Source organism: Melanotaenia boesemani, chromosome 1, assembly GCF_017639745.1.
Source record: "Melanotaenia boesemani isolate fMelBoe1 chromosome 1, fMelBoe1.pri, whole genome shotgun sequence".
In the NCBI taxonomy this organism is placed as follows: Eukaryota; Metazoa; Chordata; class Actinopteri; order Atheriniformes; family Melanotaeniidae; genus Melanotaenia; species Melanotaenia boesemani.
The window spans coordinates 4894406-4921042 of record NC_055682.1 but is presented as its reverse complement, the minus strand read 5'-3'; the positions used below and the strand labels follow the sequence as shown (position 1 = coordinate 4921042).

General features: G+C 40.7%; 1 protein-coding gene across 1 annotated transcript; it reads left to right on the top strand.

Annotated features, from left to right (window-relative positions):
- The first annotated feature begins 17856 nt into the window (after positions 1-17856).
- On the top strand, positions 17857-22190 carry LOC121646061 (beta-1,3-galactosyltransferase 1). Its single transcript, XM_041994948.1, has 2 exons — positions 17857-18895; positions 19013-22190. The coding sequence occupies exon 2, from the start codon at positions 19016-19018 to the stop codon at positions 20201-20203; it is 1188 nt and encodes a 395-aa protein (XP_041850882.1). The 5' UTR covers positions 17857-18895; positions 19013-19015; the 3' UTR covers positions 20204-22190.
- Positions 22191-26637: the final 4447 nt, after the last annotated feature.

Below are 26637 nucleotides of genomic sequence, written 5' to 3'. Positions count from 1 at the left end.
TGGCAGATATGACGCCAGGACGACGTGCGCCCCTGCGTGTCTACGTATAACAAATGGGCGGACGTACGGTGGCCCTCATGTGTCAGAAAACCTCATGAAAATCCGAAAAAGGATTTATATATATATATATATATATATATATATATATATATATATATATATATATATATATATATATATATATATATATATATATATATCAGCATACCTCCCAGCCACAAGATTCCCAGCAGAGAAACAGGAAATATAAGGAAGTCAGTGAGTGAGTACGCCTCCCCCTTGTGTTAGTTTGAAAAAAGGATGGCAGTTTGGGAATCTGTACTGACTTCAGGTGGCTCAATGCGAGAACATTTAAAGATACACATCCTCTGCCACTCCAGTCTGACTGCCTGGCTGCATTAGGGGGAAACACCTTTTCCAGCACAATGGATCTGACCTCAAGGTTTTACAGTATCCCGATGACAGAGGAAGACAAGAAATAAACTGCGTTTGCAACTCCGATGGGCTTGTATGAGTACAACAGAATGCCCCAAGGTTTATGCAACAGCCCCGCCTCATTCAGACAATAGATGCTATGCATATTTGGTGATCTGAACTTCAGCAGTCTGTTGTGTTACCTCGATGATTTACTTGTGTTTGCTTCAACTGAGCAAGAGGCCCTGGAGCAGCTGGAGGTGGTGTTCCAGCGACTGTCTATGCACAACCTCAAACTGAGCCCTAAAAAGTGTCACTTCACCAGATCTTCTGTCAGGTTTTTGGGTCACATCATAGATGGAAGTAGAGTAGCTTTGGACTCAGAAAAGATTGAGGTCATAAAAAGATGACAAAAACTGACTTGATGGAAAATGATCGCTGCACACCATCAGTGAAGAGAATCAAATCCTTCCTTGGCATGATATTTTACTACTAACATTTCATTCCAAGCTGTTCTTTCATAGCCAAGCCATTGTTTTCTCTCTCTGCTGGGCTAAAAAGGAGGGGAAGAGGCCAAAAAAACACTAGTTCTGGGTCATACAGGAATCTCAGACCTTCTGATTGGATGAATGTGATGCAGCCTTTTCTGCCCTGAAAGGAAAACTCTTAAATTGAGCTGTTCTCGCACATCCAGATTTCTCACTCTCAAATTCCCACATTCTGCCGTTCAACTACAGACACTCCATTCATAAAGGTGATTAGACAGAAAACTTGGGAAAAGCGAAAGGGGGAGGTGTGTGCGTTTATCAACAACGCGTGGTGTGAAGATATACGGACTGTTTATTAGCACTGTTTGCCTGATGTGGAGTTTTTACTGTCCCTTTTAACAAGGAAGTTTACATCTGTGTTTCTGTGCGGTTTACACCTCTCCACGAGCCAACTCTGAAGCAGCACTATCAATTCAGTTTAGTCACACACACCCATATTTATAAAAATTCACCTTTACATAGGAGTTAAGCTGTGAGTTATGTGTGAATCAGATGTCCCTAAGAAGCTATCATACGTTTTTAAAAAGGGAGACTTGTCTAGGCAGCTCCATGACATCATCAGCACTCTAGAGATCGTTCATCCCGACGCTGTTTTCATTGCTGCAGGCGACTTTAATCAGTGTAACCTACGGACTGTACTTCCCAAACACCATCAACACGTAGACATTCCCACCCGTGATAAGAACACTTTGGGTTATGTGTACACCAACATAAAGGGTGCATACAGGGCTGGACCCCGCCCCCACTTCAGACATGCGGACCACATCTCTTTGTTCCTGTACCCGACGTACAGACAAAGACTCAAATAATCAAATCCAGTCACCACACAGGTTAACCTCTGGACACCCGAGACTGAGGACACGCTGCAGGACTGTTATGGTACTACAGCTTGGGGGGTGTTTAAAGCTGCAGCCACTCTGAAGTACTCTTCTGTCAATGTACAGGACTATGCTGACTATGTGACTGGGTACATTAGCAATTGTGTGAATAACATCCTGCCCACCATACAAGTCTGAAAGTTCCCCAATCAGAAGCCCTGGATAAACAGTCAGGTATGTCATATGCTGTGATGTTGCTCCACTGCATTTAAACTTGGCTATGAGACTGAGTACAAAGCTACAAAGTACAGACTGAGGAAGGCCATCAGAACAACCAAGGGGCAGTACAAAGAGAAGACGGACGGCCTCTACTCAACGGCTGAGCCCGGGCACATGTGGCAGGTCTGCAGCACATCACAGACTACAGGAGCAGCTCCTGTACCATAAGTGCCACAGTCTGCCTGATGAACTCAACACATTTTACACCCGCTTTGAGCCTTCCACCCCCCACACAGAGAGGAGGCTCTGAGACACCTGGACAACAACATCCCCCTTCCCCTCACCATTCGTCGCACCAGCCCAGGTAAAACAAAGCTCTACTGTCACAGACCGCAAACGCCTGCAGAGAGTGGCGAAGACTGCGTCCCAGATCACCAGGACTCCGCTGCCATCTCTGCAGAGCATCTACCAGCACAGAGTCCATCATCAAAGACCCCACCCACTCCTAACATGGGAGAGGGGGTTGTTGCAAAAATAGGGGTCTGGTCCGGACCACTGTAATGAGTGGTCCCTGCCACCAGGGGGTACTAAATCAGTGGTCCAGACCACTGTAATGAGTGGTTCCCGCCACTAGGAGACATTTAAATCAGTGATAGCTGCATAATATTCATTTCAGATACCAATATAAGAAAGGCTCATTTTTTTGTTATTTTTTTAATTTTATTATTTTTTTACATTTTTAATGGAAGAACAAAATTAATCATGCATAAAAAAGAAATTTGGTAAATTAATATGAAAAATGAAGTATTAAAGCGTTTGATTTATAGTCATTGGTAGACACCATTAAAATTAATTTGTTAAAAGCTTTTTTATTTTTATTTATTTATTTTTTTAACAAATTTTCACACAAGTTTTCTCCCCACGCTTCCACTCTATGGAATAATAGAGTGTTAACCATTAATAGGAAGCCAATATTTATGAAAAAGGCATTGTCTTTGTAATGGACTTTCTTGACAATAATGGAAATATTTTATCAACATTTTTCCGTAAAATTTATTTATTTATTTATTTTTACAAATTTTCACACAATTTTATAAAATGGCCTGTAAGATCCAAAGTCAAGGAAACACATTTTGAAATTATTGTACTCTATTCTACAGTTATTTAGCAGACGCTTTTATCCAAAACGACTTACATTTGAGAGTAAGAACAACACAAGCCAGAATTCAAACAAGATGGGACGTCATGATTAAGTAGTAGTCAGACTGCTATGAATCCAGTTGGTCTCAGGTGCTGCCATGTAGTGCTACAGGCAGTGCATATAATTTTTTTTTCTTTTTAGTTTTAAATAGTTTTTTGTGGGTCATTTTGTTTAAATACAAGATCACAGTTTCATCAAACAATATCAACTTGGACATAAGTGCACACAGCTTAATCAGTACTTGGTTGAGCCAAAGAGCAGGACAAATCTTTCTAACTCATTCTGAGTAGAAGAGTTAAGCTAAGTGTGGAAATGCTCCTTAAACAACTGAGCCTTTAGCTTGCTCTTAAAAGTGGATAAGGACTCTGCGGATCGGATGGAGTTTGGTAGATCGTTCCACCACCGGGGGACAATACAGGAGAAGAGTCTAGCTACTGATTTTGTGCCACGTTGTGGTGGGAGCACTAGGTGTTTTTCGCTGGCAGAGCGTAACTGTGGAGAGGGAGTGCAGCTCTGGATTAAGGAGTGAAGGTAGACCGGAGCCGTTTGGGTTATTGATTTGTAAGCCAGAAGCAGAGCTTTGAATTTGATGCGTGCTGCAACTGGAAGCCAGTTTTTATAAATAATTATAAATAAAATTATAAATAAAATCCATCCAGTATCAGACATTTTAAAATGTAAATTTAAATTTAAGGTGAACCATGCTCTTTCTGTAAGGCTGTAATAGAATCCTTACAGCATTTTTCCTGCACTCTGTCAAACCGTTTCTGGGTTGATGTCAGAAGTGGCTGTCACTAAAGATATACAATATTCCATCCTTTAGGCTTTTGACATCATGCCTACTTTATGGTTAACCTAAATCCGAATTTCTCTGATGTTATCAACATTTTTATTTTAATGGGAATATAGAGAAATAACAAAGAACTGGATTAGTTTATCCGGTGCATTCTATACATTTATATAGTGTACTTCCTTCACAAAAGATTATACATATTAGTAGTATTAATAAAGAGAAAATAAAATCTGCTGCACAATCGTTTAAATTGATTTACTGTTTTTAATGTTTGATTATGGCGATTTATATTTTAAATGTATTGCACTTTCATTCTTGTATTTTATTGTAATGCATCTGAGTGTCATGGCAAGCGCTTTATTTTATAAATACAATGTCCCTGCCCAGGACCACTGTAATGAGTGGTCCCAGCCACTAGTCAATGGTCCGTACCACTGTAATGAGTGGTCCCTGCCACTAGTCAATGGTCCGTACCACTGTAATGAGTGGTCCCTGCCACTAGTCAATGGTCCGTACCACTGTCATGAGTGGTCCCTGCCACTAGTCAATGGTCTGGACCACTGTAATGAGTGGTCCCTGCCACTAGTCAATGGTCCGTACCACTGTCATGAGTGGTCCCAGCCACTAGTCAATGGTCCGTACCACTGTCATGAGTGGTCCCTGCCACTAGTCAATGGTCCGTACCACTGTCATGAGTGGTCCCTGCCACTAGTCAATGGTCCGTACCACTGTCATGAGTGGTCCCAGCCACTAGTCAATGGTCCGTACCACTGTCATGAGTGGTCCCAGCCACTAGTCAATGGTCCGTACCACTGTCATGAGTGGTCCCAGCCACTAGTCAATGGTCCGGACCACTGTAATGAGTGGTCCCTGCCACTAGTCAATGGTCCGTACCACTGTCATGAGTGGTCCCAGCCACTAGTCAATGGTCCGTACCACTGTCATGAGTGGTCCCAGCCACTAGTCAATGGTCCGTACCACTGTCATGAGTGGTCCCTGCCACTAGTCAATGGTCCGGACCACTGTAATGAGTGGTCCCTGCCACTAGTCAATGGTCCGTACCACTGTCATGAGTGGTCCCAGCCACTAGTCAATGGTCCGTACCACTGTAATGAGTGGACCCTGCCACTGGGTGGAAACTAAATCAGTGGTCCTTCTGTGGTCCTTACACTCATCACCACAGAGCTACTCAATTCTGATTCAGTCGATAATTTTAATGCCCCAACCACCACCCATGGATTGCTCAGCTTTTTAAAAAAGAATTACCATGTTTAATATTTCATTTTAGATGGGCGGGTCAAACCCATTTGTATTCCTTATCTGCTAGGCTGCACTTATGTTTTCTGGAACCAATTGACTGCAATTTAGGCCTATTATTTATTATGATTTTATTTTGTTTTAGTCATAGCAGTTTAGTCACCTGTTGTTAAATGGATATACTGGCTGTGTTTTTATTCTGCCATTTGTGGGTGATTAAATGTGTTTCCTTGACTTGGGGTCTTACAGGCAATTCTGGTATAGTACACAAAATACATAAAAATACACAAAAAGCACAATAAAATGAAGTAGATAAGTAGAAAAATAGAATAGATACACTTAAGGGCACTTGTGAGATGATAATATAATAATAGTAAAAGTGACAGTGTAATAATAACAGCATATGATTGTAGCAGCAATAGTATATAATAATAATAATAATAATAATAAGCAGCCAAGATGGCGCTCCGCAGAGTGCGACGTTGCGGAGCTCTCCAAGTCCAGTTACTCTTTTTTCTTCTCCTTTCTATCACCTTTTTATGCCGAGTTAAGGCACACACCGCAAAGTACCTCTATGATCGGGCGACCCTACTACAACTGAGAGAGCGCAGTCATTTCGGACTTTTCGACCCGAACGTTCTGGAGTCCTTCCCTGGAATAACATGCTATGCGGACTCGACGCTAGGCCGCCCCCAGACAGGGAGCTCTTCTGAGAACAACAGGCCGAAGCGGAGGCGTGGCAGACGGGGAGGAGCAGACCGCAGGCTTCGGCGCTTGGTTAGCAAGGGTAGGCTAACCCTGCCGATCATACTGTTTGCGAATGTCCAGTCGCTGGAAAATAAGATGGATGAACTTCACGTCCGGATTTCTATGCAGAAGGACATACAGGATTGCTCCATACTGTGTTTCTGTGAAACATGGCTGGGAGAAAGGACACCTGACGAGGTAGTAACATTAGACGGCTACACAGCCTTTAGAATGGACCGATGCGCAGCAAACAGCGGCAAGACCACGGGGAGGAGGAACGGCCGCCCTCGTCAAACAATCATGGTGTACCGACTGTAAGATCATCTCCAAATCATGTTCTGAAAGGGTGGAATACCTGACCCTGAGGTTAAGACCATTTTATTTGCCCAGAGAACTGCAGTGCATTATTGTGAGTATTGTGTACATTCCCCCCTCTGCCAAGGAGGAGGCTGCGCTGAAGGAGCTACATGACATGATCAATGAGCATGAAAATACATATCCTGGCGCTGCTCTCATTATTTTAGGAGATTTCAACCACTGTAATCTCCGGAAAACAATGCCAAAACTGCACCAATTTGTGAACTTCCCCACCAGGGGAAACAAAACACTGGATCAATGCTACAGCAACATTAAGGACGCCTATTCAGCCGAGCCACGACCCCATTTTGGAAGATCTGACCACCTGGCGATCCGGCTCAAACCAGTCTATAACAAAAGGCTCAAGTCAACACCAGTCACAGTCAGGACCATTAACACCTGGACTGATAGTGCACAAGCTAGCCTGCAGGGCTGCTTAGAGGCTACAGACTGGAGCACCTTTAAAGAGGCCGCAAACGACCTCCATGAATACACAGAGGCTGTTAGCGACTACATTAGGTGGTGCACGTCCATCTGTGCACCCCCCAGGACTGTGCGTATGTTCCCCAACCAAAAACCCTGGTTCAATTGGGACATAAAACAGAAAATAAGGACGAGGCGGGAGGCCTTCAAGTCAGGAGATCACGGGGAGTACAAGATAGCCCGGTACGAGCTGCAGAGGTCCATCAGGGCAGCAAAAAGGGCCTACTCCCAAAAACTTGGAGGCTACCACCTCAACCACAACACAAGAAGGATGTGGCAGGGAATCCAGGCTGTCACAAACTACAGAAGGACCACACCCAAAACAGACCCCAGAGACACTACTCTCCCAGACAGCCTAAACACCTTTTACGCCAGGTTCGACAGGCTGAACACAGATTCACCCTCAAAAGCCGTCTGTAACCCCACGGACACTGTCTTCCAGGTCACACACACCCAGGTACTGAAGGCCCTGAAGAATGTAAATCCCCACAAGGTGGTGGGACCAGATGGAGTGCCTCCAAGAGTACTGAAGGCCTGTGGTGAACAGCTAGCCGGTGTGTATGCTGACATCTTCAACATGTCCTTATCCCAGGCTGTTGTCCCCCGTATCTTCAAAACGTCCACTATCATACCAGTCCCCAAAAGACCTGACACACCAAACTTAAACGACTTCAGGCCAGTGGCACTAACACCAGTTGCCATGAAGTGCTTAGAAAAGCTTGTCCTTACCCACATCAACAACATAGTCCCGGACACTATCGACCCCTTCCAGTTTGCTTATCGCCCCAACCGATCAGTGGACGACGCGGTGGCAATAGCCCTTCACCACATCCTGCAGCACCTGGAGAGCAGCAGGACGTATGCCAGGATGCTCTTCCTGGACTACAGTTCTGCATTTAACACCATCCGCCCAGGCAGGCTGACTGAGAAGCTGGCAGACCTTGGAGTCCCTACTCCCACCTGCAATTGGATTCTGGACTTTCTGACTGAAAGACCACAGGTGGTGAAGATGGGAGCGCGGGTGTCTGCTAAACTCACAGTCAGCACGGGATCTCCGCAGGGCTGCTGCCTTAGCCCCAAACTCTTCACCCTGTATACACATGACTGTGTCTCCACCCAGGACAGTACCATCATCATCAAATATGCTGATGACATCACTGTCCTGGGCCTCATCAAGGCGGGAGACGAGTCAGGATACAGGGCCCTGGTCAACAACATCGCTGTCTATAGAGGAGAATGACCTCATCCTCAACACAGACAAGACGAAAGAAATATGTCTGGACTTCAGGAAGAACCCTCCCCCTCTACAGCCTCTTTTCATCAGAGGGACTAAGGTGGAGAGGGCAGACAGCTACAGATTCCTAGGACTGCAGGTAACATCTGACCTGAGCTGGACTCGTAACACCACAGCCACAGTGAAAAAAGCCCAGAAAAGACTTTATTTCATTAGACTGCTCAGGAAAGCTGGTCTGAACCATCGCCCTCTCACGCTGGCCTACAGAGGACTGATAGAGAGTATCCTCATCGCAGGCATCACTGTCTGGTATGGAAATACCACACAGGCAGAGAGGAAGGCTCTGCAAAGAGTCATAAAGACTGCGGAGAGGATAATAGGCACAAAACTTCCTTCCATGGACTGTATGTACGAGCAGCGCTGTCAGAAAAGAGCAGAGGAAATCATCAGAGACTCACTCCATCCCGCTCACCCTCTGCTCAAACACAAACACTGCTCGTACAACCTCAGACACAGCAGAGCGGACAGTATCAAAACTCACAGGACTCGCTTTTTCAACAGCTTCTTCCCAGCCACAGTCAGACTGATGTCAAAACAAAACTACTGAACTTATGCAAAATGCAAAATGTGGAAGACACCATCTCACTTTTATTACATGTGCAATATCTGACCTGCAGTATCATCACCTGTGAAACAGGATGATGTCTTTTATATCCCCTCATGTATAATGTGCAGTTCTTCTGTTCAGTGTTCAGTTGCTTGAGAATTTCATGTGCAATATTCTACCTCTCATGTGCAATATTCTACCTCTCCCCCTACCCACTCCTCTATCTCACAATACCTTTTGCTCTTGTACAGTGCTGTATAGTGTATAATAGTACGGCTACACACTATATTTTTTATTTTTATATATATATTTTTTTTATATTTTTTTATATTTATACATTTTTTGCTATAGTTTATTTTCTAATATGTACAGTGTTCATTTATTCTTATTCCTGATTCATCTTTTCCCTCCTACTACTTAAAACTGTGACGCTGATAGAGCCCTGCACAAGAATTCCAATGTACCTTGACTTCTGGTTTTATGTACAAATGGCAAATAAAGAACTTTGAACTTTGAACTTTGAATAATAATAATAATAATAATAATAATAATAATATATATACATATATTTTTTTTCCTATATATTTACCATGTTCAGCGTATGCAAAGATACATAACTGCAATGTGATGGAAAAGGTGACAGAATTAGACCAGGTGTGTAATAGTAGCTCTGACACAGGTAGAGGAGTTGCAACGTCTGATTGCAGAAGGTAGGAAGGAAGACTGGGCTTTATCACGAGAAAAGGTTTGAATCTGTTGATAAAATATTTCCATTTATGTCCAGAAAGTCCATTACAAAGACAATGCCCTTTTCATAAATATTGGCTTCCTATTAATGGTTATCACTCTATTATTCCATAAAGTGGAAGCATGGGGAGAAAAGCTATTTTAGTGGTACCTACAAATGACTCAAAATCTAATGCTCTAATACTTCATTTTTCTTATTATTTTACCAAATGTAAGAAAAGGAAAAAGAATAATAAAATGAGCCTTTCTTATATTGATATCTGAAATGTATATTATGTAGCTACCACTGATTTAAATGTCTCCTAGTGGCAGGGACCACTCATTACAGTGGTCCGGACCATTGACTAGTGGCAGGGACCACTCATGACAGTGGTACGGACCATGGTCTGTACCAGACCACTATTTTCGCAACAACCCCTACTGCAACATGGACTATTAACTCTCCTCCCCTCAGACAGGAGATACGGGAGTCTGAAATGAGGGACAACCAGACTCAGAAACTCTTTCTTTCCCTCGGCCATCAGACTCCTTAACAGCTGATAGGAGTCTGTAACAACAGCCTGTACCCTGCACACTGACTTTATATTGTCAGTCACAGTAACTGCAATATTGTTTACTGTTTTTTGTGTCCTGTTACTTATAATAGATATTGCACATGCATCTTATTGTCTACCTCATGACAGTTTTTTGCACAGCTAATCATTCATTGTTGAATGTGGCCCAACAGTTTATGAAGCACACTGCACATTTGTGTACATATACTACTGTTTTTTTTTTTTTTTTAAACTGTTTTATCTTATCTTTATCTTTTATCTTCCATCTAATCTTTTAAAGTTTTTTTTTATTCTTTATTTTATAATCTTGAATGCCATTCAGTGTGGACAGCAAAATAAGAGCTTCATTGTTCAGGGAAACTTGTGTCCTTACTGTGCAAATGATAATAAACACTTTGAACGTTGAATCATTAACAACATCATCCCCACTAAGGAGGTTCGCTGTTACCCAAACAACAAACCATGGGTAACAGCAACCTGAAGGCCATTCTCAGTGAGAAGAAGAGGGCTTTTAAATCTGGGGACTGAGCAGAACTAAAGCGGGTACAAAGAAAGCTTAAATGCGGCATCAGGGGGAGCAGAGACAAGTACAGAAGAAAACTGGAGCACAAACTAGTTAATTATCACACAGCATGGATTATGTTTAAACCTAGCCAGAACTTATTACCAAACCATATACAAAACCTTTCCAGCCAGAGAGATGGGGGAAATAATTTACGAGGGAACACTGTTTTTAAAATGCACTTGGTGAGAAGCACCAGGAAAAGTTTATGTGTGTCTGTCTGTGGGTTCAAACTGTGGAGCAGGATGGGGGAAGATCATATGGTAATTTCTTCGTTGTAGAAGAAATGGAATGAGTAAAAGTATAATACAATTTATTGAAGGGAAAATGAACACAGACAAGTTACTTGCAAGTAATGAGAGTGGTCGTTCCGACTCACATGGTGTCAGAAGAGACTGGGAAGTGTAGTAGAATTTCATTTTAATATTTTTTTTATTATCACACAATAAGTAAGTATTACAACAAATATTTATTTAGAGCTGAACAGCAGTGAGAGTCACACAGTCAACACACAGTCGGCTGGATGAGTTTGAGGAAGTACTTACAGGCTTGGTTAGTATACCGTTCCATAACATCTAACATGTTTGCAGGTGTGACCACAGTCTACAGAACCTACTCAACTGGTTTTAACACACTTCTTCTTTCCTTGTCCTTGAATGAATTACAGAGTTTGTGAGAGCACAGATAAGAAGCACTGTCAGTGGTATGATGAACAGCAGAAGATCATCACAAAAAACAACTTGCAGCTGCATATTTTTTTAATATAAAGTGGAAGATTATACATCTTGTCTTAAGTGTCCCACATGTACAAGTGTTATATGCATAAAATTCCCTTACAGTCTCCAAATATCCAAATATTTAAATCAGTATATAAAGAGATGGTATTTGATCGGTACAGAAATGGTCTGGAATGAAGTTGAAGGAATATTTCTCTTATAATTATTGTTATAATTGTTGCTATTTCATTGCTATTATTATTGTTATTATTATTACTTTTTTATTATTTTTATTATTACTGAATAACCCCATAATTATTATTGATTATTGAAGATTATAGATTATGTAACATAATAAGGATAATATTACTATATGGTTATCACTATTATTATCCTTATTACTGTATTGTTGTTAGTGAGATGATTATTCTTATTACATATGATACATATGATAAAAACATATTCCATAGGGATACATTGATTGTATGGACTGAATATTGTTACTTAGCACTACTGTTTCCATGGGATTGTCTAGTGGCTGCTAGTGGTTGTGTTAATGTTATAAAATCTGAAGACTGTTGTAATTTACTTGGGTGGGATTATATAAGCTTATGCTTCCATCCACTCCTTTTTTGTCATGTGTTTTATTTTAGTTTTTATATTTTTCATTATGTTCAAATACACTTTCAATCAATCAATCAAAACAACACCGGGGACGTCTGGAATGGGATGAGAGAGATCACCAGAGGTGGTGGTGCAGCTGAGGGGACGTGCCGAAGAGTTAAACATGTTTTTTAAATAGGTTCAACTCCAACCCTGCTGCACTGGAGGATTACAGGCCAGTGGCACTGACCTCTCACATCATGAAGGTCATGGAGAGACTGGTCCTGGCACACCTCAGACCGCTGGTACATCCATTGCAAGACCCCCTGCAGTTCGCATATCAGCCTCATGTTGGGGTTGATGATGCAATCATCCACCTGCTGCAGAAGGCTTACTCCTCCCTGGACAGACCCAACACCTCAGTCCACATCATGTTCCTCAACTTCTCCAGTGCCTTCAACACCATCCAGCCCAGACTGCTGAAGGCCAAACTGGAGAACATGCAGGTGAGTGCTCCCCTCATTGCTTGGGTCGATAGCTATCTGTCGGCAGACCACAGTTTGTGAGATTGAAGGACTGCTTCTGGTCGTCTGACTGCTTCTGCATGGGGCCCCCCAGGGTGCTGTGCTGTCTCCCTCTTCACCAGATACACGTTAGACTTTATGTACTGTACTGAGTCGTGTCATCTACAAAAATTCTCCAATGACACGGCCATTGTGAGGAGTGTGGAGGGAGGGAGGGAGGCTGAGTTCAGGGACCTGGTCGACCGCTTTGTGAAGTGGTGCGGGGAGAACCACATGTAGCTGAATATGGCAAAGACAAAGGAGATGGTGGTGGACTTCAGGAAGAACAAGCCCCTGCCCACTCCTGTCTGCATCAGGGGGACGGATGTGGATTTTGTGGACCAATACAAATACCTGGGTGTAACACTGGACAATAAACTGGACTGGTCCACCAACACAGAGGCCATTTACAAGAAGGGCATGAGCCGACTTTACTTCCTGAGGAGGCTCAGGTCGTTTCATGTCTGCAACAAAATGCTGCAGATGTTTTATCAGTCTGTTGTGGCGAGCACCATCTTCTTTGCTGCGGTGTCCTGGGGTGCAGGCCTCAAGGCAAAGGATGCCAACAGACTGAACAAACTGATCAGGAAGGCACAATCTTTTGTTGGCTGTAAACTGATAACCCTGGAAGAGGCGGTGGAGGAGAGGATGCTGGCAAAGCTGCTGGTAGTCTTGGACAATCCCTCTCACCCCCTCCACAACACACTGGACAAGCTAAAGAGCAGCTTCAGCAACAGAATCATTCATCCCTCTGCTCTAAGGAACGATACAGGAAATCCTTCCTACCTTCTGCAATCAGACTTTACAACTCCTCTACCTCTGTCAGAGCCACCATTACACATCTGGTCTAACTCTGTCACCCTCTGCACACACCCATCACACTGCAGTTATGTATCTTCGCATATATTACACATGCTAAATATATGTATACAAAGGAAAATGTATATGTGTACATATATTATTATTATTATTATTATTATTATTATTATTATTATTATTATTATTATTATTATTATTATTATTAGCATATACCGTTGCCGCTACAATTATATACTGGTATTATTACACTGTTACTTTTACTATTATTATATTATCATCTCACAGATGCCCTTAAGTGTATTTATTCTATTTTTCTACTTTCAATAGTTCATCTTATTGTGTTTTTTGTGTATTTTCTGTAATATACCGATAGCTACGACAACTTAATTTCCCCTTGGGGATGAATAAACTTATCTATCTATCTATCTATCTATCTATCTATCTATCTATCTATCTATCTATCTATCTATCTATCTATCTATCTATCTATCTATCTATCTATCTATCTATCTATCTATCTATCTATCTATCTATCTATCTATCTAAAGTTTAGGAAGTTTTCCATGTTTCCCTGCTCCAACACACCTGATTCAAATCAAATGGATCCAGTAGATTATCAGGTTTTGCACAGTGATTCATTCATTTGAAACTGGTGTGTTGGGGAAACATTGACAAATTGTAGGACAAGGGCCATGGTTCCGCAACACTACTCTAGACTCTTTGTGTTGATGCAATAAAAGGCTGGATGGCGCATGACTTCCTTCAGTTAAATTCTAACAAGTTCTGGACAGCATGGTTACTGTTATAAAGCTGAGAGAGCTCAGATCTTCCTGCTGGGCTCCAATAACCTTAGAGCAGACCTGAACTCCATGAGTCTGTGTTCAGAACATATTCTTGATCTTGTAGTTGTTCCAAGTGTTGAAATCATGAAATGGATTCATGTTACCTCAGGGTTCCTTGTGAAGCCACAAAAGTAATGGAGCAAGCCAAGGATTGTACAAAAAAAGACATCAAGAAAAGTGATTTGCTAACATGTTATTGGGATCAAAAGGTCAGTACCATGCCAGTTTGCTGTGATCACTTGGTTAAAGGTTTGTAAATCATTTTACTTCAGTTAGTTAGGGTCCTTCTCTGTTAGCTTCTGGTATTTTGTGTAACTGCTTTCTTGGTTTACTCGTCAAAACTGAAAAAAGCTGACGACAGCACATTTTGAGCTAATGTTTTAGCTTCATTCACCAGCATATTCCAGCAATCTTTCGAGCTCCTATGAATAATCTAGACCATAATAGAGGGAAACAGCTGGCTGTAGCTTATTTACACCAAACACACATAGCAATGATGCTATAAAAACACCTAAAGTCATGTTTCCAGGAGCAGTAACTGCAGGATTTGTCATGAAGGGTCTTAATCCCAGCTGCTTTCACCATCCATGCACAAAGAATTTCTAGACATGTTTTCATCTGGTTTATATGTATACGCTCTTCCAGATATTGAGGAACTGAACTGACAAATACTTCTCCATATCAAAGATAAACATTTCATATGAGGATCTTTGCCATTGTTTGGCTCTGCTTTTTAAGGTGTATAGTGCGAGAACTCACATCTAGACTTTAAAAATACTCGGACCACATCTTGTGCCTTTTTTTTGTTTGTTTCACCACCACTTTGTTCACAAGTAGCAGTGAGTCTGCATAGTTCATCTGGCTGAATACAAGCAATGCTGTGAGAGTATGAAGACGAAACCAACTCAAGTCCAAGGCTTTCCTTTAACCTGTTTCAAGGTGAGACTGAATTCTCTAATCTAGAATCCACTTTTCATCTGGTCTGTGGCAACTGTGTGAGGGAAAGATGGGTTACAATGAGCCTCATCTTTTTAGTCATTTTCAAACATCAGTCATCTTACAGGAGCACAAAATAGGAAGCTCATTATCACTGTGTGCTCACAATGTTGCTAAATGATACAACGATCGAACCAAATGTTCACTTCCAAGCTCATTAGTATTTCATAAACTAATTTTTTGCCTTAAATACTAGATATCTATTAATATTTATGTGTTTCAGTTAAATACTGAACTTGTTATCTGTTTTTTGCTGATGGTATATGAAGAACTTATGCGTGGCTTGAGGCTAACATTGCTGTATACAACTGTATCTGTAAATGGACTTTACAAATTATTATCTAAACATACTTCATCTTAAAAAGCATTAGCATGAGCTTGTATTTACATCTACTTAATCTGCTGGTACCAGACATCCTGCGGGTGAAACGTGACAAATGTATTTAACTCAGTCAGCCTTCCAGTACCTACACATTTATACACCATCATAACATTATGATTGGAATGATGGATATCATTCCAGGCTACAATCACAACTGCAGATTAAGTAAACACTTATTTCAGAACAGTCACACATGCAATTTATTTACTTTGAAGCCATACTGCACTCCAGCAGCAGACGATACGGCAACAAATACACTATGATTACATCAGCAAGGGTCTGGTAACAGTTATCTAGTAAAATGGTTGGTCCACAACAAGTCTTTTATCAATAAAAAACCGTTTTAGGCAAAAACGGAAGTATTTTAAGGGATTAAACAATGTGAGTGTTAAAGGTCTTCATCACGGTGCAGCATAGGACACAAACGAATAGATTATATGTAAAGTAATGTGCTAGCAACTTACATTATGTGTTCCATTTTATTGGTTAAATCACTGAGAAAGTATATTGGTGGTTTCATGATACTGCAGAGATCACTAATGATTCACTAGTGATTCTTTCAGTCTGGAATTATGAACACAACCTTTTCCTTGTGTGAGTCCAGCTCAGGGCCATTGATGTTAATCAGTCACCTTTGTTTGAAAAGGGAAACATGTAAAACTGAAGTTCACGACAATCCCATCAGGATGTGTTTCTACTTTTAGGGGGGGGGATGCAGAGATGCAAAAACTGTGGGGCAAGCTATAATATCAGTTGGCATCATGTTCTTGCTTCAAAACATGTAACAGGAAAAACATGAAATATAGCCACATGGCATTCTTGCTAATAGCATGAGGATACTAAGCACAATCTAGTGGTTCACCAAAAATATCTATTTTTAAAATTAACAACTGATAACTAATGTATAATTTAAGTAACAGTACTTCCTGTTGTGCATGTGACTTGTGAAATGTTCCAAATTAATCATATAGGGTATTGTGTTAGGGTAACAGGACTTAGTGAAAACCCAGGGACACTACTGAAATGTACATTTTTACCCAAAAACTGATTAGTTTAGAATTTTTTTTTTATAAAATAAATGTATTTTATTTTTAGAAATTTATTTATTTATATATAAAATAGAAATACTCAAATGCAAAAAAGCTAACATTGTGCATTAGGATTTTATTAAATTTTACTCAAGTGTAATGTTATAGAGTGAGGACAAGTGGAAAATGCAACTTTTAAAGTGTTCAAGGTAGGTTTTATTAATCTTCCCAACACATATCTTAAATCTGTTAGTATATCATTGTGCAGGACAGTTAGCTGAATAAGAAAATGTATTTTACTATTAATTTTAATGCACATTTACACATGTCGTTTCCTAGGGAACGGAAATGGCACCCATTCGGTGGAATGGCCCACATGTTGATGTTATGTTAAGACTTGTGTGTGTTTCTTTGAATGTTGTCCAGGTGTGGCTGGCGATTTGATTGGGTTCTGATGGTGTACCCTTTGAAATGGCTCCTGTCTCAGCTGGCTCCATCTCCTTCCACCCTTCCCAACAGACAGCCATGGCTGTCCTGGAGGGCTGCCGTCCTGCAGGTTTTGGATGTTTCCTGGTGCAGCACAAATTAATCAGATTAACCCTTTAGGCACCAGAGTTTTCAAAGTTTTTAAGGCATATTGTAAATATGAAAAATGTTGAATATCAACCATAGTTTATAATAGCAAAAAATTACTCATCTAATTTTGTATTGTGGCACCACAGGTTGGCAGTTATATTATAATCCATAACTTTTGCTATGAACTATGACTGTCTGATCCACCTGTGGTGCTCGTCCTCATTTTTCTAATACACCCAGCAATCATCATGGATATTTGGTCCTATGCTGCTCCCACAGATTTTTTAGTGCTCATTTTCCACCCCTGTGGCCTTAACCAGGTCTAGAAATTATCTTAAATATTCTAAACTTTCCCAACCTCAGTTAGATAAAGCCTCAGAGTAGTCATCTCCCACATGCTGCTCCAGGTACGTTATTATGGAAAGATGCATCCTGAATAGAGGTTAAGGAGAGCGGCAGATGAAGTGATGCAGCCATCATGCCTAGTGTCTTCTCTACAAGCCTGTGGGGACAATCTATGATCTGAGGTTGCTGCAGTTAGTCAGGTCTAGGTTCAGGTCTAAGCTGACTACCTTAATATACTGAATGAGCAGGTTATTCCATCTTCTCTGATGGCACGGCCATATTCCACGATGACAGTACCAGGATTCGTGGGGTGCAGATTGTGAAAGAGTGTTTCAGGGAACAGGAGACATCATTTTCACACATGGATTGACCACCACAAAGTCCAGACCTGAACCCCATTGAGAATCGTTGGGATGTGCTAGAGAAGGCTTTGTGCAGTGGTTGGACTCTCCCCTCAACAATACAAGATCTTGGAGAAAAAATAATGCAACACTGGATGGAAATTAATCTTGTGACATTACAGAAGCTTATCGGAACGATGCAACAAAGAATGCTGCTGTAATCAAAGCTAAGGAAGGTCCAATGAAATATTAGATTGGGTGACCTGTTTTTTTTTTTTTTATTTTTTTAATGGCGACTTTCTTTCATTTATTTATTTTTTGGCACACCCCCCCTTTTTTTTGGCCAGGCAGTGTATGTTACGCTCTGTTTAATTCAAAGGCACAGAGTGGATGAATCAGCAGACAACAGTAAAGAAAGCCTAAAACCTAACAAAACCAGCTAAACATTCTCAAGCCAATTAGTCATTTCCCACTAGTTTTTACAAACAAAAACAGGTGGGAGTCACTTGTGAGATAAAGGAGCTCCAGTTTAGATAATAAGAGCGGTTTCCATCGTCTCCGGGGGACTGGGAGCTTTGAGTCAAAACAAGGAAGAGGTGTCACACACAGAGGTGTGGCTTTTCTGCAGGTAAGAAGAGAAACAGAGCTATTGCCTCAGAGACAGTAGGATCCAGGATTCGGGTAAAGGATATTTTTTTTTTTTTTTTTTTTTTTTATCTTTGCAGCATCTGCCTCTTATCATGGACAAGTGAGGCTCACACCTGACTGCAACTGAATGCCTGCAGTCCTGCCACAAATTTATTTTACTGAAGCAACGTTTTTCTTTTTTTCTTTTTTCATTTTTTACTGCTATAAATGAAAATTGCAGAAAAAGCAACATCTATTTACACCTCAGTGTCAGTATGTTGGACAGTGGCTAGGCTAAAGCTGGGCAATGGTATGTAAATTTAGTAAATGTTTTATTTTTTTATGTTAATTTGTTTATGCCTTGACTCACTTCCTGAAAGGAAGTAATGAAAGGGAAGTGGACTCTTCAGACTGAGAGCGAAAGCATATCCCTTAAAAACCTAAACGATATGGTGGTAAAGCTTCACCTTAATATTAAATCCTTGAAAGAACTCCTAAGAGTTCGGCTTTTGTCAGGTAAGTTTTTTAATGACTTGATGTGACCAAATTGTTTAATAAGTCAAATGCAAAAACATTCATAAAAACACTTTCTTTCCTTTCCTTTAAAATGTATTAATCTCTTCTCTCACACAGGAAATGGTGAATCGATGCAACTTTTCAAAGTACCATTGCCTCCTCTTTCTTTTGGTGCTTGCAGCTGTGGTTTATTTTTACATCATAAACTTAAAGAACATGGTACCAAGGTTGAACCCTAAACTGCGGATACAAACACATCCAACAAAGCTGTTTATTCCATTCAGAGGGCAGAATGCAGTCTCACAAAACACAGGAAGATTTACAGCTGTATTTTCCCAATCTAACCGCACCACAACACGGCAACCAAGTACAGAACAGACCACGATTACTTCAGCAATGACTCAGCAGGGGCTGCAAACACCTATTGCTCGTCCCATGCCAGTTCCTTACGTATCTCCTGGACCGTACCTGGTGGAATACCCTTACAAGTACAGCTTTTTGATAAACGAGCCAAAGAAATGTCAGCAGGAAAAGCCATTTGTGGTTCTGATGGTTCCGGTGGCGCCACACAACCGACAGGACCGGGATATGATCCGCAGCACCTGGGGTGGTGAGCGGCAGGTTCTCGGTAAAGAGGTGAGACTGTTCTTCCTTCTGGGCTCTTCAAATGTGAACTCAGAGCAGCTTCGTGAGAAGCTGCTGCAGGAGAGCAAAGAGCACAAAGACCTTATCCAGAGCAACTTTGTGGACTGCTACAAGAATCTGACCATCAAGACCATGGTGATGATGGAGTGGCTGCACTCCTACTGCTCTAGTGCCTCTTATGCCATGAAGATCGACTCAGACGTGTTTCTGAATGTGCACAATCTGGTCCACATGCTCCTAAAAGCTCCGAGGACAAAGTACATGACTGGTCAGGTTGTGTATGACAGTGCGGTTTTGAGAGATCATTCAACTAAGTGGTATTTGCCTGTGGATCTTTTCCCTCAGGATTATTACCCTCCCTATGCTTTAGGTTTGGGCTATATTCTGTCTTTGGACCTCCCTAAATTGTTTATGAAGGCATCTAGGCATGTTAAAGCCCTCTACATTGAAGATGTGTATTTGGGGTTGTGCATGAGTTACTTGGGTATCCCTCCTACAAACCCCCCAGAAGGGAACTACTTCAATGTGTTTCCTAAGGAATACAATCGCTGTGCTTTCTCGAAGATTGTAGCCACCACACTTTTATCAAATACAAATTGTTTGAGGTTTTGGAAAGACTTTAAAAGACCAGATCCATACTGTACATTTGTACCAATACATTGACAGCTTAAGCTGAATTTTCTCAGCACTTTTTTTTGATGATGCTTTAAACAAATAGGAAATACTTATGACATTCAGCATATCAGATCTAAAATGTTATACAAAGATTGAAGTGGAGGCTTACCTCTGTTCACGTATTAGTTTTTGTTTTGAAAGTTAGGGGGTTTGTCACATTACACTGATCGTGTCGAGTGCCCTAAACAAACTGAACAGCTTCACTTTCTTGAAGGCATTTTGCTCTTATCCAAAAGAGCTCCTTCAGCTCTGATGGAGACAATGGGAATTTTTTACTCAAGTAGCCTGTGAAATCACCGATATGTTAACGTTTGCTGAGACAGTAAAATGCAAATATTTGGTTGAGTTTTGGCCTTTCATTTACACATTATCAGAGTTTTGAAAGCACAGAATAGCTAGGAGTTGGAAATGGGCTCCAGAGTGAAATGCGACTGAAACACAAAGCGAATCCTGTCCATGTAAAAATGAGCTGGAATCTTTTGGGGACGTCAGTGTTTGTCACATCATTTTACACCCGCAAACAGTTTGACGGCAACAAAAGCCATCGTTCGTGTTCTGTTAGAGCAGCTGAATCTTTTCTCTAAGTCATCTGGTATCTTAAAGCAAAAGCTGCTTCTTGTGCAACATTAATGACATTTGCAGAGCAATGGATTTCATGTGCCAGGTAATAAGTACACCCCTGTGCAAGAGGATTATTAAAAGTATGATAAGGATGTATTGCGTTTTTTAAGAGGTGCACAGGGAAGGGTTTTTGGTTCTGAATGTAAACATTAAAGTATAAACAGGGCCTTGAAACCACCTAATATGGGGTTTCTACAGTATCAAAAGCTGCATTTTCTGGACCCTCAAGTTCAAAACCACTTTTGACACTTTTCACGGGTCATTTGTGCACATTTTATCAGTTGTTAACTGGCCTAAATTGTTAGGGCTACGGTAAAAGTATTGTGTGACATTGTTTTTCTCTCTTAAAGTACAGTTTATCACTTTTAACCTTACTCCTAATGTTAATCTATTTGCTCATATTTGAACTGTTTTATCCTTTATAAAAGAACGATATCTTTACCAGTATTGTTTGTAAATCTTTGCATATAAATAAAATTGTTCAAAGGTAACGAAGAGACAGCCATTCTTGTTGATTTTAGCCCTACACCATTAAAACATAGATTTTATTTCGCTATAGTTTTTTTTACAATAGTTAAATAAAGATGTTATCATCAATCAATCATTAAACAGCGTATTGTTGCCAAGTTGCTTTTCCCAGAACTTTTCCCGGGTCGTCTGTTGCTAGGTCATCGTGTGCATGCATGACCGATGATTCGTTGGATCAAATATCTCACATCAGTTCTGTTTCACACACTCTTCCCGGTTTAAAGGGTGACTGACAATATCACACAGCTGATTACTGCCAAAGTGGATAAAAATATTAAAGATTAATAAAAGAAAAAAAGGAAAAAGTAATGGCTTTAACAACTACAAAGGAAATGGAAAAAATGGTTGTAATTTGGTTATGACTAACCATTACATTTATTTTGTTTCTCACTGATGATTAAAAGAGGCATGATTTCCTCTTTGAAGACAGGTTTAGAGCTGATCTTTAAAGATGACTGGAGATATATGTGTGAATATATCTGAGATAAGCTTCCTCCCTTCAGCTCCTGATGCACGTCTAAGATAAAACACGAGGACCAGACATGTTTTCTAAAGACCGCATTTGAATGGTTTTTTGGGCCAATGTTTGTGAGAACTCAGGTGATCATGAATGAAAGGAAATCCCCACCTTACTCTACTTTTTGTGTGTGTGTATAAAACAACAACTGTGTCATACAGGAACATGATATGAATCTGATAAACAGTTTCATAGAAATGTTATAACCTTGAAAAGTTTGAACAGGTGATCAAACCTGCCTGACGAATGTTTTGTCTTTACACCTGGATTAAAGCTAATGAAAGTGTTCATACTGTACAACTATAATCCATATTAACTTTATTTAAATTATTTTAAAACTATTTGTTTTGTAGAAATGACTCTTTTTTATTTTTCCATTTAGAAATACTAAAAAGTTGTTTTTTTTATGGATGGTAATCATGTGTTTTGTCTGATTTTACTTCCACGTTCAGCAGCTGGTTGTATTTAATGTTTTAATTGTGTTAATTAGCTTTAATGTTAAAAGTGCCTTTAAATATTTTAATTGTCTTACGCTAAAAAAAGAGAACCCAAATACATATTTCTCTGGATATATACATAGCATTTAGATAGTGCTGCTAGAAAGTGTTATACCTGCTTAATATGGTGACAAATATTTGTGACCAGTGACTTAAAAATAGCTCATAAACTTTAACATTGTGCTTATTAATGACACGTCTACGTAAAGAGACGCCAGCATACACAATGCTTTAATTTAATATAAACATAAATGTATTTAATCTGTTGAAAAGCATCAGATGTAAATAGTTTATAATTATTTGTTGAAACTTTGAAATGTGAAACTGCAGTGATGTGAAATGGAGCTAAACACTGACACCATGTGGACATTTTCTGCACTGCAACTCACCAATAGGCCAAAACAGGTTTGAAAACTTCAGCGTTTAAATAATTTTGTTAACAACAAAATAACTAATATCTCACTGTGTAAGTAATTATTGTTCTAGGCAACATATGAGAGAAAAAGGTTGCTTTTAATCAAAATTTTGTATTATTTGTGTGGATGCAGTTGAAATACTGTTGTATTTCACAAAAAATCCAAGTTTTACCTCTGAAGACAGCATGATGGATTTAGAAAATGAATCCAATCACTATTGATAGGATTGTCATTACATTTACCCAAAATCACTCATAAGATAAACTTCTGTGTCTCACATTTAGTGGAAACTATTGTGAAATGCACAGACTTGTAACTATAATAGAAGTAAGACAAAATCGTATTTTAAATAAATATTCAATTACCCATTTGATAATGTTTGAAAGGTTTGCTTTATGTTTCAGATGCATTATAAAGCAATATTTTTAAGCCCTGGTAATATTTTAAGATAATGCTTTAAAAAATTAAGATTTGTTCCACAATAATCAGGTTAATATTAACATTCTTGATGTCTGAGGACATCTGGGAACCTCAGAGAATGTATTCCTAGCGTCAAACGTGCTGTGTCTGTTCAAATGCCTGAGTAAAGTGCAATTAAACTGAGGAGAAATGTGTCAAATCTATCCTCACCTTTACCTCCCATATGGTAGAGGATAACATTGATAACAACCGATCGCCCTCAGCAAGAAAAACATTTCTAATTAAAGCTGCAAGCAGCGTTGGAGGCCCTCGCACCTCTGGCGCCGCTCCGGCCTATTGCACCGCCCCATCAGCCGGCAACCTCCCCCCTGCAGCACGAACGCACTCGCTCCCATAGCCATAAACCCATTCTTCCAGAGTTTATCTCCATCAAGAGGTGATTTTCGTCATGAGAGGATCAACTTGCACCTCAGCCTGTCCAGTGATGACAAATAACCAGGATATGTCTATTTTAATCAGTTCCAGGCCTGACCACTGCCCTCCCTGCCGAGTTTGGTGGAGATCAGGAGTACATTGGGTCAGTTACAAGTACTTCCTGTTTCATGGCGGTGGATGCCATTCGCCATGGTTTTACTTGACAACGGAACTTGAGGTTTTTTTTCTGTAGTGTCATGAAAGGGTTTGACCTGATCTGAAGCACTGTAGAGTGTGTGAGGTTAGTCCCTGATGAGCGGGACCCCGGTGTCTGACAAAGGCACTTCCTGTTTCAAGTGGGCGGGGCTTAGGCCAAGATCAGAAGTAGTTCTATGTTTCTGTTCAAGAGCAGACCCTGATCAATTACTGTAAGTGTGATGGTGATTGGATGAAAATTGAGGGATTTATACTGACTGATGATGTCATGGCGTCTTATCCAAGTTTCGCCACGGTTTCGCCATGCTGCGTTGAGCAATGTCCAGGTAACAACATCTGGACATGTAGATGTGGTCGGCATGGAACTGAAGTGAAACATGTGCAGTTTGGTACAGAATGAGTGTTGTATTTCAGAAATAATGGATTTCATGCTTGATGGCGAAACATTAAAACTTGATGAGGCGCCGCTGCTGAACGCCACCTCCTATTAGAAAATTTTCAATAACTTTTGACCACACATGCCTCTGGAGTGTTCAGGCTGATATTGAGGTAAATACGATAAAATCTGTAGGAGGAGTTCGTTCAAATGCAAGGCAAAGAAACATGCAAAAATGACCCCAAAAATGACACTTCTTTCAAAATGGCCGACTTCCCGTTGAAGTTACCATATAGGTCCAAGAGGCTTTTTTGTACATCCTTCCAAGTTCTATCAATATGCCGGATTTCAGCCATGTTGGTCAATGTAGGGGGCACTTATGATCAATTAAATATTTGTAGGGGGCGCTATAGGGCTATATTGCAATTTTTCCAGCATATGTCAATGCGGCTGAGTTTCCAACCTGACCGCGTTCCTTCCTGCCAGGTTTGGTCGAGATCAGCAGTACAATGGGTCAGTTAGAAGTACTTCCTGTTTGATGGCGTCGGACCACTATTCGCCATGGTTACGTTTGGCGAAGCATCTTGAGATTTTTATTGTGGTATCATGAAAGGGTTTGACCTGTTGTGAAGCACTTTCAAGTGTGTAAGTTTCATTCCTGAGAAGATGGACCCTGGCGTCTGAAAAAACCACTTCCTGTTGGAAGTGGGCGGGGCTTAGGGCTAGTCCGGTATTGGTCATATGGATCTGTTCAGGGCGGGATGCTGATTAATCTCTGCAAGTCTGATGGGGATTGGATTAGAATTGAGGGATTTATAGCGATTTATGATGTCATGGCGTCTTATCAAAGTTCGCCATGGCGCCACGGTCTCGCCCTGCTGCGTAGAGCAATGGTTTTCACCAGATATCATCACCAACTTGTTTTCTGCTGTCTGACCCAGTTTAGACCTGGTTGTGTCCAAAACGTTAGATAAGGGGGTCTCCAAGTAAAAACCATGACTTCCTGTCACCAGGGGGCGTGGCCAATTCATAACCCAAATATAGACATGTAGATGTGTTCAGGATGGGAATGGTATCATACATGGCCATTTTGGTTCAGATACATTGTTTTATGTGGAAGTTATATCACTTTCGTTGTTCACGGCGAGACGTCAAACTTTGAGGCCCCGCCCCCTCCATGCCCTTTCTCCTATTAGAAAACTTTCAATAACTTTTAAAGACACATGCCTTCTGGACATCCTGAGCTATTTTGGTAGCGGTACGATGAAATCTGTAGGAGGAGATAGATTTTGAAAATGTCAGTAAAACGCCAAAATGGCGACTTTGACCCAAAATGGCCGACTTCCTGTTGGTTTTAGGCTGTTGCTCCAAGAGGATTTTTTGTTCGACCGAACATTTCAAATATATGTAGCGATTTTCATAAAGATTGATGACGTGCAGTGGCGGGGCATCATAAATAGTTGGCGCTCTCATTCAATTTTGCCCAAACAGTCCCAAGCACCCCAAAATATCAAATTTTTCGCATTCCTTTGGGGGGGGGTACACAAAAATAGGCGCGTTTTCGTGCATGTTCAGGTCCCCAAAAATGCCTTCAATGTTTAAGAAGAAGAAGAATAAGGAAGAAACGGAGCAATTACAATAGGCCTTCGCACCGCCTTCGGTGCTCGGGCCTAAATATTAACTCCTTAAAGCCTAATGTCTCAAATTTGACCCATACAGTTAATTTTGCATTACCTTGTGGTAAAAAAAACCTTGTCAAAACCTTGCTGTATAAAACCTGATGCCCCTTGGCGAATATCCTTTGCACTACAACAACTTTGACATTTCCAAAAATAAACTGCAGACAAATTATTATTAGGCCCGAGCACCGAAGGCGGTGCGAAGGCCTGTTGTAATTGCTCCGTTTTTTCCTTATTAGGCCCGAGCACCGAAGGCGGTGCGAAGGCCTATTGTAATTGCTCCGTTTCTTCCTTCTTCTTCTTCTTCTTCTTCTTCTTCTTAAACATTGGAGGCATTTTTGGGGACCTGAACATGCACGAAAACGCGCCTATTTTTGTGTACCCCCCCAAAGGAATGTGAAAAATTTGATATTTTGGGGTGCTTGGGACTGTTCGGGCAAAATTGAATGAGAGCGCCACCTATTTACGATGCCCCGCCACTGCACGTCATCAATCTTTATGAAAATTGCTACAAATATTCTAAATGTTCGGGCGAACAAAAAATCCTCTTGGAGCAACAGCCTAAAACCAACAGGAAGTCGGCCATTTTGGGTCAAAGTCGCCATTTTGGCGTTTTACTGACATTTTCAAAATCTATCTCCTCCTAGAGATTTTATCGTACCGCTACCAAAATAGCTCAGGATGTCCAGAAGGCATGTGTCTTTAAAAGTTATTGAAAGTTTTCTAATAGGAGAAATG

Coding starts and splice junctions, on each gene's coding strand:
- LOC121646061 (XM_041994948.1), top strand. CDS start 19,016: ATGGTGAATCGATGCAACTTTTCAAAGTACCATTGCCTCCTCTTTCTT.